At 42.0% G+C, this 13,187-nt stretch overlaps 1 protein-coding gene across 7 annotated transcripts in view; it reads right to left on the minus strand.

Moving 5' to 3' along the window:
* Myo1b (myosin IB) overlaps positions 1–13,187 on the minus strand; it is a 161,221-nt gene that overhangs the window by 59,824 nt on the left and 88,210 nt on the right. For all 7 annotated transcript variants that reach the window (XM_034497897.2, XM_034497899.2, XM_076931924.1 and 4 more), the window contains exons 6-7: positions 10,952–10,998; positions 5,456–5,519 (exon numbers count right to left, since the gene is read on the minus strand). In XM_034497897.2, coding sequence (XP_034353788.1) covers positions 5,456–5,519; positions 10,952–10,998 — 111 coding nt within the window. The remainder of the gene's footprint in view (positions 1–5,455; positions 5,520–10,951; positions 10,999–13,187) is intronic.

The following is a 13,187-nucleotide window of genomic DNA, read 5'->3' on the forward strand; positions in this document are numbered from 1 at the left end:
TTCAGCAATAGATAGGTTGCTCTGTGCTTACAGACTGTGTATTTGGTGGAAGGCTATAGACAATGAACAAATTGGTATTTAATAATGGAAAATAAACATTTATGGAGTGTTCACTACATGCCAGGCCCCACAACAAGCACTTTAGAGCTGATGAATAACAGATCCTCACACAGCTAGACACTGTTAATCTCACTTTAAGGGTGAAGATGTAGAGGACCAGAGAACTGCAGTAACCTGCTGTCTTTGAAGAAACACCACAGAGATCATGTGATGAACAAGGGAAAAGATGCCCACGAAGCGGATGCCCAAATGATGAAACAGGACAGCCAGGGCTTCCTGTGTCGCTCCAATTAGTCACGTGGGGCATTATTTCACTAGGTTCCTGACATCCACATGGGATGAGGGCAGCCAGAGTTTTCACCTTAGTTTACACAGTAGATGGTTCATTTGACATTAGAAACTATTTTCAGAGCACATTCCTCTCTGTGCTATTCTTTGAGCAGATAAAAACCCTTGAGATTTATATCACATTTTCCTACTGTCTAATTGTTTCCAAGCACCACAGATTTAAGAAGGCACCTGGGAGTATTAAAAGAAAGAGGGGAGGGGAGAGCAAGAGGAGGAAGAGCAAGAGAAGGAAGAGGGAGACGGGGAGGAAGAAAAACAGGAAGAACAGGAAGGAGAGGAAGAGGAGGAGGGGAGGAGAAGGAAGAAGAGGAGGAAGAGGAAAAAGAGGAGGAAGAAGAGGAGGAGCAGAAGGAAGAAGAGGGAGAGGATGAGGAGGAAGAAGAGGATGAGGAGGAAGAGGAGAATGTGGTTTCTCAAAGAAGAACCTGGTTTTGTAAGAGTAGGGCACAAAAACCTTAAATGCAAGCATTTGACTAGTATGTGACCAGCAAGCCTTCACCAACTAGGAGCAATGCTGCTCCAGGTGGGTGGATCATCTACATGTGCTTCCATGTTTGTTTTATCTTCTCTACTAAAGAAAGCATTTCCCACCTTCCATTTTGATTACACTTCCTTCCTCACATCACTGCCCTCGGGGATCTGTTAACTTTCAAGTGAGTTCTAGACTAACAATTTTATTGCATATCTCTTTTAGAAAGAGGGAGCTGAGTTGTCAGCCTGTTTTCCATTTCCCAGGTATACAACTGTCTAGAGGGGTCTCCCACCTCTCCTAGGGTGAGAATTTTAGCCAGTAACAATTTGTGCTTTTACTAATGGTTTCTGGGAAAGGAAGCAATGTATACCTTCCACAAAACAGCAAAGTCTGTCCTCTTTTCCAGGCTGCAAGAAGCTACTGTCATGGTCTGGAAATAACAGTGTTTTCCATGCACTAGAGCCAGCCCAGCAGCTCCTGTGACCACCGTGACTCAGGCCCTGTCTACATGGGGTGAGATCTCCTGTCCTCTCTAAAGCAAAGGATACTCTTAAATACCAGGGTGTTCCACTTCACAATTTTCTTGTGGTAACAAGTAGTAACCAAGACCATATGAAATCCATTCACACAAGCACATTAATCTTAATGGAAAAGAAGTGTTTAGTATTTATTCTCCATGGATACTGTAAGAATCTTCTGATTCTTATGCCAAAGAGACATTTCTGTTTAAAACTTGAACTTAAATTTCAAATCCTAAATTATTTTCTCACACTTATAATGAAGTAACCTCTAACTATCTTCATAGACCCATCAAGAACAGTATTGACTAAATCATTCCAGAATGTTCATTGCAGGTTCTGTGATGAAAGGAGGAATCTAATGCTAGCACCAATGTAATAACTATTTAATGTAATAACTAGGGTTAATAATATAATTAAAAAACTAGGGTTTATGTGCCTTATAAAAAAGAAAGTACTAAAGATTTATGGATAGCTTGCCAAATTAAAATTAATTGTTCCTAAAAATTGTGGTCTTAAACTCAAGTCACCCCCTCTCCTAGATATCTCTCATCAGTGGCCATACACTGCTGCAAGTCTGCTGAGGTGGCCTGTAGGGGCCACGAACATTTGCTTCTGGTTACAGGATATGCACACTGCATGAGTGCTTTGCTTCCATATTTGGCATATGAAATCATCTAATCTAAATTGCAGTATCCTACCCAATTACATTTCATATTCGAACTTTCCCTTCAAGGCATTTTCCTCACAGTGATACATTCTTACAAATATGTGCAATCAAAATGAATAACACAAAAAAGTACATAGTCAGGCAAACCAAAATGAAAAGTTAAATAATGTAAGAACTGCAAAAGGCCTAGTGGGAGGAACTCACCTAATTCACCTCCATTATTTCAAAGCCCTGTCTGTGAATTGTGATGAAATTTTTGTTTTAAAAATTAGCTACTTGGGGGCTGGGAGATAGCTCAGCTGATAAAGTATCTGTCACACAGGCATGACAACAAGAGTTCAGATCCCAAGGATTCATGTAAAGACCCAGGCTCTGAGAAATGCGCCTACAATACCCTGGGGAGACAGAGATACAAGAACTTTGGCACGTGCTAGCCTGTGGTCAAGCCAGATCTATGAGCTCCGGGTTCAAGATTTCAGCTCAAAAAATAAGGTGGAGAGTGAATAAAGATACTGACCTCTGACCTCCAAACACTCATACTGTCATTGACCTCTGACCCTCATATACTCATGAGCAGCCATAAATATATACATGTGTTCTCATTCTTGCCCTCTCCTTCCTTCTCCCACACACTCCACAAATCTGGCTACAAAGTATGTTCAAATTACTTAAAACACCAGTTTCTGCCCAGCTCGTGGACAGCTGGGGGCTCAGGGCTGGGGCTAACCATGCCCTCTTTCACCAGATCATGGCTCATTTCCCCCATTTGCTATCTCAGATTCAGCAACACACTTCACTTGAAAAGGGAATGCTGGTGATGGAGAGATGGCTCAGTGGTTAAGATTGCTACCTGCTCTTCTGGGAGATCCAGGATAGTTTCCCAGCGCCCACATTAGCCAGCTCGTAACAACCTGTAACTCTACCTCTAAGGGATCCAACACCTTCCTCCGGCATCTTCATTCACATGGACAGACAGACATACACATATACATAATTTTTTTAAAAAATCTTAAAAATCTTTAAAAAAAAATAAAAGGAATATCATTACTGTCACAAACCACTGAAGGTGTTCTGATCACTTAGACAGCTCTGATATCTCCTTATCTAGTCTACATGTACATCTATTTCCATTCTAACAATTCCTGCAGCACTGGAGGTGTGAGCCTGAAGGTCTGTTCCTAAAAACAACCAGCACACTCAAGATAATGGCTGAGGGCACATAAACACCTGTGCTATAATTAATTTCCAAACAAGTGACATTTAAAATTTTTTTAAAAAATCAAAAAAGGAGAAGCATCAGGGTGGTGTTGTGGCTCCCTGGCTCCAAGACAATGAAGGCTCACAACAGCCAGTCAAGGGCACGGCTCAATCCTGACAGTCTGCAAGGCCTGGCCCGGGGCTACTGCGCAGCCCTTAATCGGTCCTGCCAATTCCGTTACTTCAGCCACCCTCAGAAGGAGCTAATGATTTGGTGTTTTTACTAACAGCTATACTACATTTTTACTACCTAGATATCCTGGAAAAGAGGTGTCACTTCTCAAAGTAACATCTGAGGTAAAGGTCTGTGCTCACTGTATTAGATAAAGGTTCCTTTTAAAAGCTATTGATTTAGCTGGGCCATGACAACCCACCTTCAATTGGGAGGCAGAGGAAGATGGATCTCTGTGAGTTTGAGGCCAGCCTGGTCTACAGAGCAAGTTCCAGGACAGCCAGGGTTACAAGAGAGAAAACCTGTCATAAAGAAACAAACAGACACCAACAACCACCAACAACAACAAATCAATTATATTTTAGGGCTAAAGTAAAGCTCAGTACACTTGCCCAGTGTATGTGAGGCCCTGGGTTCAATCTTAGCACGGCAAAATTAATTAATTAATGAATTAATTAGATTTTCTTTTTAATGACAGAATATATTTTGTTATGGAAAATCACCCTTCAAGGATTTTTTTTTTCCACATGAGATTAGCTTAAAGACCTGTGAGATATAAATACAACAAATACTTTAGTAGATTACTAAACAGTTTCCCAAAGGTAATAATAGATTAATTTTTATTAACAATTTTGCCAGCCACAGTGATAAATGAGTTTTGAGGCCTGTTTGGGTGAGACAGTTAAGATTCTCTCTCAACAGATGCGGGGAAAGAAATGGGTGAGAGAGGGAATGCGGGAACGGGTTCAGGATGAAGGTGTGGGGAGAGACAGGATACAGGGCCAGAGGGCCAGGAGAATGAATGGAAATTGGCAGCTGGGGCAGAGGGGACAAGGGATGGGGGAGGCTGCCAGAAAGCTATGGAGGTGACTTTAGCTGAGACTCCCAGCCGTGGGCATATGGAAGCTGAAGTGGCCACTTCCTATAGCCAGGCAGTACCTCCAGTAGAGGGATAAAGTCACCAACCCACCCACAAAACTTTCCAACCCCAAATCTGTCCTGTCAACAAGAAATGCAGGAACAAAAGATGGAGCAGAGACTGAAGGAATGGCCAACCAATAACTGGCCCAACTGGAGACCCATCCCATAGGGAGAGAGCCAACCCCTGACACTACTAATGATACTCTGTTATGCTTGCAGATAAGAGCCTAACATAACTGCCCTCTGAGAGGCTCCACTCATCAGCTGATTGAAACAGACGCAGAGGGCCACAGCCAAACATTGAACAAGCTCATAGAGTCTTATGGAAGAGATGAGGGAAGGATTGAGGGATCTGGAGGGGATAGGAACCCCATAGGAAGACCAACAGTATCAACTACCCTGGACTGTTAGGGTCTCTTGAAGACTGAAACACCAACCAAAGAGCATACACAGGATGAACCTAGAACCCCTCCCCTACTGCTGCACATATGTAGCAGATGTGTAGCTCAGTTTTCACACAGGTCCCCCAACAACTGGAGCAGGTGCCGTACCTGAATCTATTGCCTGCCTTGAATCCTATTCCCCTAACTATGCTGCCTTGTCGGGCCTCAATGGGAGAAGATGCACCTAGCCCTGCAAAGACTCAATGTATCAGAATTAGGGGATACACAGGGGGAGCCTATACACTCTCAGAGACAGGTAGGAAGAATGGGGGGAGGGACTGAAGAAGGGGGAGTGGGAGAAGAGGGGAAAGCAATCAGAATGTAAAGTGAATAAATAAATATTAATAATAAATAAATAATGGAAAAGGGAAAAGGGTTTCTCTCTCAAAAAAACTAACAATATATATGTATATGCATGTATACATATATTTTATCATAAAGCAATCTGGAATGCAATGGCTAAAATCATTTAGAAAAGTAGACAGACCTCTTCCCATCTCTTCAAGATACAGTGTTTACATTTTTTCCACTATTTTAAAATGCTTGTTTTATTATTCTCAACTGGCTTACAAAGAGTCAAGGAAAAATACTTACAGTTACTTATCACTCCTCCCAGAGGGTCGCCTTTAAAGTCAAATTCAATATCCATGTATTTGCCCTGTCAAAGAAAGACTCTGTAAGTTCATCTCAAAAGCCCGTGTTTTGGAAAACAGCATACTGACTCATTTTTAGTCCTTTGTTTCAGTGTAATTAAGAAAGGTACCTCATATAAGCAAGACTCAAGCCGTGTGCCTCCGTGAATAATTCACACTGTACACCCACGATCTAGAGCCCATCTAGTTTGTGACAGACACACATGCACACAGACAAGGAGGGAGGGGACAGAGGGCCTCCACGTTCCCATCTGCTCAACAACACACAGTGATGTGGTGTCACAAGCTTGGAATCAAAGACTACTTATTCTTTTTAGTGGCTTTTGACCTACACTGTACAGCAATATAGAGCCCAGGTTCACATTACACTTTATAGACAGTATCTTAAGTTGGCTGGAGTTAACAGTGTGAAGTTTATGGTCAGTCTCCGAGGCATCGCTGAAGAGAGCATGAACATCAGGATAACCATGACAGCTGCTCTGGGTTGGAAAGAAGCATGTTTATTTAATTAGTAAAAACTTTTTGTTTTGTTTCATGTCCTACCTTAATCATAGTCAAATAGACACTTTGTATTTAATTGTCCCTAAGAGTTACATTACTTTTCAAAATGTGATAGGAAGGGTGAAAAAATATGACATGACACTTAGTCAACAATGCAATTTGTAACTTTTTTTTTATTAGCTTACAGATGCTCCCTCCTGTCTCCTCTTCCACCACCATCTATCCTTTTCAAACCTTCACGTGCATCAAGCAAATGACTCCAAATCACTTCTTATAGATTAAAAAAGGCAGGGGGGAAAAAACAAAAAACAAAACAAATACCATCTCTGCTGGGAAGTAGCTGGCAGCCTGGTAAATAGGACACTGTAGTGGAGTGACAACCTTGCCAGAGCTAACACATGGTTATGAAAGGTGGGAAGACAAGGGAAGAGGAAGTGAGCTCACAGTTAGTGAAGAGTGAACGAAGAGTCTGAAGTTAGGTGGACAGGAGTTAGGGAACAGAAAGGGCAGGCACAAGGACGAGCTCTTGTTACGACAGTGTGGGGGGGGGGGGAGGGTGTCCAGCCTGGAGAACAAACTCACAGCATTGTGACCTTCTGACATTCTCCTGACCTGGGCCATTGTTCCTGAAGCCTCCTAAACAAGGAGGCATGATCAGATTTGCCACTTTACAAGGTCACCTGACTAGTGTGCACTGCACTAGAAAGGAGCGGGACCAGACACAATGGTATCAAGGGACCAGGGTATCAGGTGGCTGCACTGATTAGGAGAGATAGCTTCCAGTAGGAGCAGCAAAAGATGAACACAAACGGAGAGCTAGCCAGAGTTCCAGGGACAGGCTGGACAGAGGGGCCCTCCGGAACAGCTGGGACACAGGAAGCAAAGCAACTAGAGACAAGGAAAGAAAACTCTAAAAGAGGTGAGCTAAGGATTGCCCTCCAAGAAGGAGATACCTTCCACAGGAGTCCACGGGCACAGGAGGCAACAGGATCCAGAGAGCAAATGGAGGGACTTAGTAAGACAAGAGTTGGAAATCTTCCAAGGTGACAGTGTGAGTATGAAATGTTCCCCACGGCCTGATGTTTGAACAGTTGGTCCCAGCTGGTGGCGCTGTTTGGGAAGGCTGTGAAACCTTTTAGACACAGGGACCAGCCAAAGGACAGATGGCATAATACCAGGAATCATTGTGGATGCTTCTACTTAAACTGTAAGCCAAAAGAAATCCTTCCTAAGTTGGCTTTGTAAGGTATTTGGACACCATGAGAAAAACAAAAACAAACAAACCCACTGCAGGTGTATATAGGGACACACACAAGCAAGGCACTAGGTATAGGATTAATTCAGTTTGAGGGCCTGGTGCTTTCTCTGAAGAAGCTACCAGACAGTAAATGACAAGAGTATAAACACTGCAGAGAACAGGAAGCTGACCATCAGAGAACTGTTGGACAGCTGTGAGAATTTCCTCACTGAAGGAATGGCCCTAAGGCGTCCACACCCTTACAGATCAACTAAAGCTGGGTTCTGATGATGTCACTAGTCTACTTGGAAATGACTTGTAGCTTTCTGTAACTTACAAACAATGTGTAAGGACTCTAAACTTGACTCTCAGCACGCTCCATGGTCTTAAAACTCCTTCCACACACTCTGAGGCCCAGCAACAAGCTATGGTAAATTCAGGTCCAGGCTTCTTCATGGTGCCCAGCAATCTTTCCTGTTCTCCAGAGGATGTCTGACTCCCTTTAACACTGTCTTCTACCCTAGAATCTTCTCTAAAGTCCAGAAGACTTCACTCGTAGCTTTCTGAAAAACTTAAAAATGTATGTACTAGTGTCATCACTATTTTTAGATATGCCCAACTTCCCTAATTAGTCTACAAGCTTCTTAAAGAGAAGCATTCACTGGTTAAGTATTTTCTGAGTGTCTATGGTGGCACCATGCACTTGTCTAACTATTTAAGAGTCTAAAAGGTACACAAGGAAGTCAGAGTACTTGTTCCCATGGTACCTATAAGTATCTCAAGTCGATGATAACAAAATGAGGTAATCTGATACAGCAATTCTAAAGAATAATAAATACCTTTTAATACAGCAAATAAAATCAAAGATGAAGTCAGAGTATATGAAAGGTGTTACCAAGGTATCATTTGAAGAGAGACATAAATACTACAACCACCACCCAGCATGTTCAGGTCTAGAGAGCACTCAACATACAGAAGAAGACAACTGCAAAGGCTTGGGGCTGAGAAGCCCTTGGATGCCAGAGGTCCACAAAAGTGTGTGAAGCTGAGGCCAACTGAGGGGGCCTAAGAAGCAGACAAAGTCTTTCAGTGAGACAGGACCTGGAAGCTGCCAAAGAGGCTTACACTGTAAAAGCAAAGGGGCATCACAGAGGCCTGCTGGAACCTGTCTGCAAAGATCACGCCAGCTACCAGGAAGAAAGGCCATGGGCTACACGGAGGTGTTAAGGAAACCTATACTTAGAGTAAAACACAGAGACAAATCCATACATTTTAATTTTTTCCCTCTTTCTTCAAGACAGAGTTTCTCTGTAGCTTTGGCTGTCCTGGAATTCACTCTGTAGACCAGGCTGGCCTCAAACTCAGAAATCCACCTGCCTCTGTCACCCAAGTGCTGGGATTAAAGGTGTATGCCACCTTTGCTGGGCTAAAATTCTTATTGAATGGTACCACATGCCTTTATTACCACCGCTTGAGAGGCAGAGACAGGAGTATCTCTGTGAGTTCAAGACCAGCATGGTCTTCAGACAGAGTTCCAGAACAGCCAGGGCTACACAGAGAAATTCAAAAACAAAACCAAAAATAAATAAATAAATAAATAAATAGAAATCTTAGTGAATGAGAGGTTGGACAAAAGCACTTTATAACAGTGCAAGCGCTCCCCTCGTCTCTCCAGGGCCTATCTAGCTCAGCAGTCTGTGCACAGTTGATGTTGCGCACATGCTGAAGCAATAACACTAATAAAGCCCTAAGCACTGAGTCTCTTTCTTAAAAGAAAAGAGTAAAACTAAAAAATAGAAAACTAAAATACTGGGGCATATGGGAGATGCAAGGTATGTCCTTGAATGCACTGGTTACAAGTGTCAGCTATGACCAATGTGGCTTAAGTACAGAATTACAGGCTCTGTCAGATTTCTCAGTAAAGTGATCAACAAATTCATTCTAAGTTAACCAACCTCAACATAGTCAAGGGTACTGTTAAGCAATATTACAGTCACACACAAAATAGCATAGAGTCCAATTATAAAATGATAACACGTATTTGGGTGTGTTATTAATCAAGTCATAGACCTCAAAGCAGAGACATTACTAGAAGCTAGGCATGAAATGATTTAGCCTCAAATCAAGTGTTAATCTCAAATCCTAATACTCATTTTATAAGAGGATTTCTCTAAAGCTATTTAATCAGATAAATCGCCTACCAAGCCATTCACTGGATCTTAAATTGCACTATAATGACCTTTAAGCAATATAGTTTTCTGCCTTTGTATTGCCATGGCCATGTGTATTTGTAAATATCTTTAAAAGTACATGCACACACAAATTTGCAAACAAAATTAAATTTTTATCACATAAAATCACACAGGTTTAAGCCCAACCAATGGAATTACTTAGCTTCAAATTCTACTTATGAACGAGATTACCCATGTTACCAAACAAGAAGATATCTAGATCAAACTGGTTATAAGAGGTTTACAGGCCGATCCAAAAGGAAAATTCACAGCCTTGGGTTTAAGAACTTACTTAGCTTTCTACTTTCTAAGTTACAAAACCTATATCCATAGAGACCATTTCTTTATTTAAGCTTTGGACAACCTATGTAAGAAGGCCAAGAGGGATCTGAGGTAGGGCAGGGAGAATCTCTGGTAGAGAAGCAGCAGAAATTACCAATGGCATGGGCAATGGAAAGAAGATTGCTCAAGTCAATAATCTTTTAATATAAAAATTTGGTTAAACAACAGAAAAAAAATAAAATCTCAGAATACCTTCACGGAGTCCGATCAAATCATACAGATGTATAATCCCACCTACTCAGGATGCTGAGGTAACAGAAATGAGAGAGTTCAAGGCCCACCTGAGCTATACTATGAGTTCAAGGCCAGCCTGAGGAACTTAACAAAACCCTGTAACCAAAAAGAGCAGAGAGGGAAAAAAGTGGGGTACTACAAGTTATAACTCAGCAGGCACCAAGTCGCCAGCACTGCAAAAGGCAAGAACGTAAGTAGTATTTGTATCCTTGTGAAGACCAGGGGTCTGAAGTGAGCTGTAGAGGATCAAACTCACCAACATGCAGGCACATGCTGGACAGTAACAGGAGTGGAGGTCGGAACATGAGCAAGGGCCAGACTCAGTTACCACAAGACATCAATTAGTTTTCAGTACTCAGTTCTCCCAGACCCTTACACTTACTGAGCCTCGTGATTTTACTGCCAAGAAGTTTAAAATACATCCCATCCGCTCTGAGGCTATCAGGTAAGAGACAAAGGCGGCAGAGCACACAAACAACACTCACTTGATCTTTCTTTTTCTTTTCTTTTCTTTCCTTTCTTTTTTTTTTACTAAATTTCTAAGTCTTAATTATGACTTCTAAATACCAAACTCTAGGTGAGTATAAGAAATAATTATAAATAGCCTTCTTTTAAACTCATGTAATTTTTTTGAATGAAGACGAAGAGAAAACATGATAAAAATACTTTGCCACTCCCCCACCCCCCTAAAAAAAAAAAAACTGAAAAGAAAAAAAATCTCAGAAAATAGAACAAAACAAAGAACTTTCATAGAACTGATAGTGGTCTTGACTGGGGCTGGGTGCCTTCTGACTTTAAAGATGTGTGTATTAAGAAATATTAAACATCTGCTTGTTTAAACACACATGGGCTAAATATTAGTGTTAGCACTTAAGCTTATACAAATACTTACGAATCTAGATGAGTTGTCATTCCTTACAGTCTTGGCATTTCCAAAAGCTAGTGAGAAAGAAACAGATGCATCATTAAAGCTGATAGAAAAAAATAATTCGGAGCAGAAACATAAAGCACTGTAGCAGTGGACAGCAATAACCCTGGCAAGCACAGCTTGCCGTGATGGCATTTCTACACACAATTCCCACGCAAATATGTCTAGCAGAAATTTTATAAGTTTCTGAAACTTCCCTCAGTGATTAGAAATACACAGAAAACAGAGCAAGGGACAGTCTTGAATCTTGGCATTGTTTCAAGTATTACTCTAAATTTAATCTTGCCTAGGTCGACACTGTTTAACTAGTAAGCAGCAAGCAGGTGCCTAGTTCTCCGTCCAAACTACCAGTAGGGTTGTTTCAGAAATCATTTTCTATTATTATAGGTTTGATGCACGTGGGTGAGGAATATAGACTGCGGGAGGCATGTGAAACTGAAAACTGTTTAACTCTGAAATAAAGCTATTTATGTAAATGTGATTACATAACTACAGTACTGTAAGAACTATACTGGGAGTCAGAAAATGACTCATTTAAAATAAGATAAAAACAATACACACTTTGTTAGCTCATGCCCAACAGGCAGACCTACATGAGGCTTTGTAGAACATAAAGGGAACTAAAGTAACCCAAAACACACAGCTCAAGTCTGTTTTGATCTTAGTCGCTTCAAGAACACCAAGCTGCCCTGGGACTCCCTTTGAAAGAAGTGCAGAGTGCTTCTGCCCCAGGCACAGTGACAGGCGAATGAACTGTTTCACCAAGCCTGTGCACAAACACCAGCCAAACTGAGGTGATGGAAACAGAGAACAGAGTAGTGTTGGTATAAGTCACATACGCAGAGAGGCTCCCTGTGGATGCCCTGACAGAACATCCCAAACCCTGGAGGGAACCCAGGCACATATGGCTCTTGTATGAGGGTACTCTGGCCCAGTACAGCCTGGAACACACAAAACTCTGCATTTCTACCAAGCCCCGCTCCAACCCAAGCTGTTTTGGTGACGAGGAGTGGCAACTGGGTGAGACTAGCAGCACCATTCCTGAAGATGTAGTTACATGAAATGAACCTTTTGAATAAAAGGCTAGATACGGCATTTCTGAAGCCTCCATGGCTTAGTCAAGTTAAATGGAGGCAAGGATTGGGATGACAAGGAAGTGTCACAGATCACAAGACCTTGAAAGGCCACCTAGTCCTGAAAGCAGCACCTGGAGAAGACGAGGTATTCTTAGGGGAGACCAACTTCGACCACTTAGCAGCCAAACCCTATGTGTGATATTTCTTGTTAAATCAATGTTTTATGTCTTTTAAAAACCATGTGTTTGTTGGTTTATTATTTATTGGAGGTGGGCACGAGGAAGTCAGAGGATAATTTAAAACAGTTGGTTCTCTCCTACCAGGTAGGTGCTGAGGACTGAACTCAGGAAATCGGGCTTGGTGGCAAATACTTTTATCCCACTGAGTCGTCTCACTGGTCCTGTATCAAGCTTGTTACTTAAAAACATGTAATTGGCTGGGTGCAGTGGTGCAAGCATTTAACCCCAACATGCAGAAGCAGATCTCTGTGAGCTGAATGCCAGCCTGTTCTACATAGTAAGTTCTAGGCTAGCCAGACCTATATTTCAATAAAAAAGAAATACCACACAGTTGGCTCAAGATAGGTTAAGACAAAATTTACAAAGTCAACAGAGAAGATGCCTTATATTAAAGATGCTTGAGTCAAGTATGGTTTGATAAGTTCCTGACACCAAATGCTCACTTCAAAAGAAGATAGGCTGACATGCTGGACACTGAGAGAGGAAGCAGTGGAAACACTCGCCGAAGGAAACACGCTGAGGACGAGGCGATCCTCACAGATCCACGGCCAACCAAAAGTCAGCTGTGAACGCAACCTTGATGACAGTGGATCCCTGACCTGGTCCCCATTAAACTGTGACATTTCCCATGCATTTATGGACTCATCCTTTACGCCAGGTTTGAAATATAGGCCTGCCAAGTCAATTAATTAGTAGAGGACCCAAGGCCAGCTCAAGATGCTGACACATGAAGATCAGTGTCCTGTGGCTTGACAGTTAGGAGGAAGTGAAGGACTGCTCCAGAACTCGCTTCAGAGCCCCATCTGCAAGCCATAAACCATCTTTTTCCTCAAACAAGTCTGAGCTGCATATTACCAAACACAACCCAAAACACTCCAGTCTTTT

This window comes from Arvicanthis niloticus, chromosome 3 (genome assembly GCF_011762505.2).
Source record: "Arvicanthis niloticus isolate mArvNil1 chromosome 3, mArvNil1.pat.X, whole genome shotgun sequence".
Taxonomy (NCBI): domain Eukaryota; kingdom Metazoa; phylum Chordata; class Mammalia; order Rodentia; family Muridae; genus Arvicanthis; species Arvicanthis niloticus.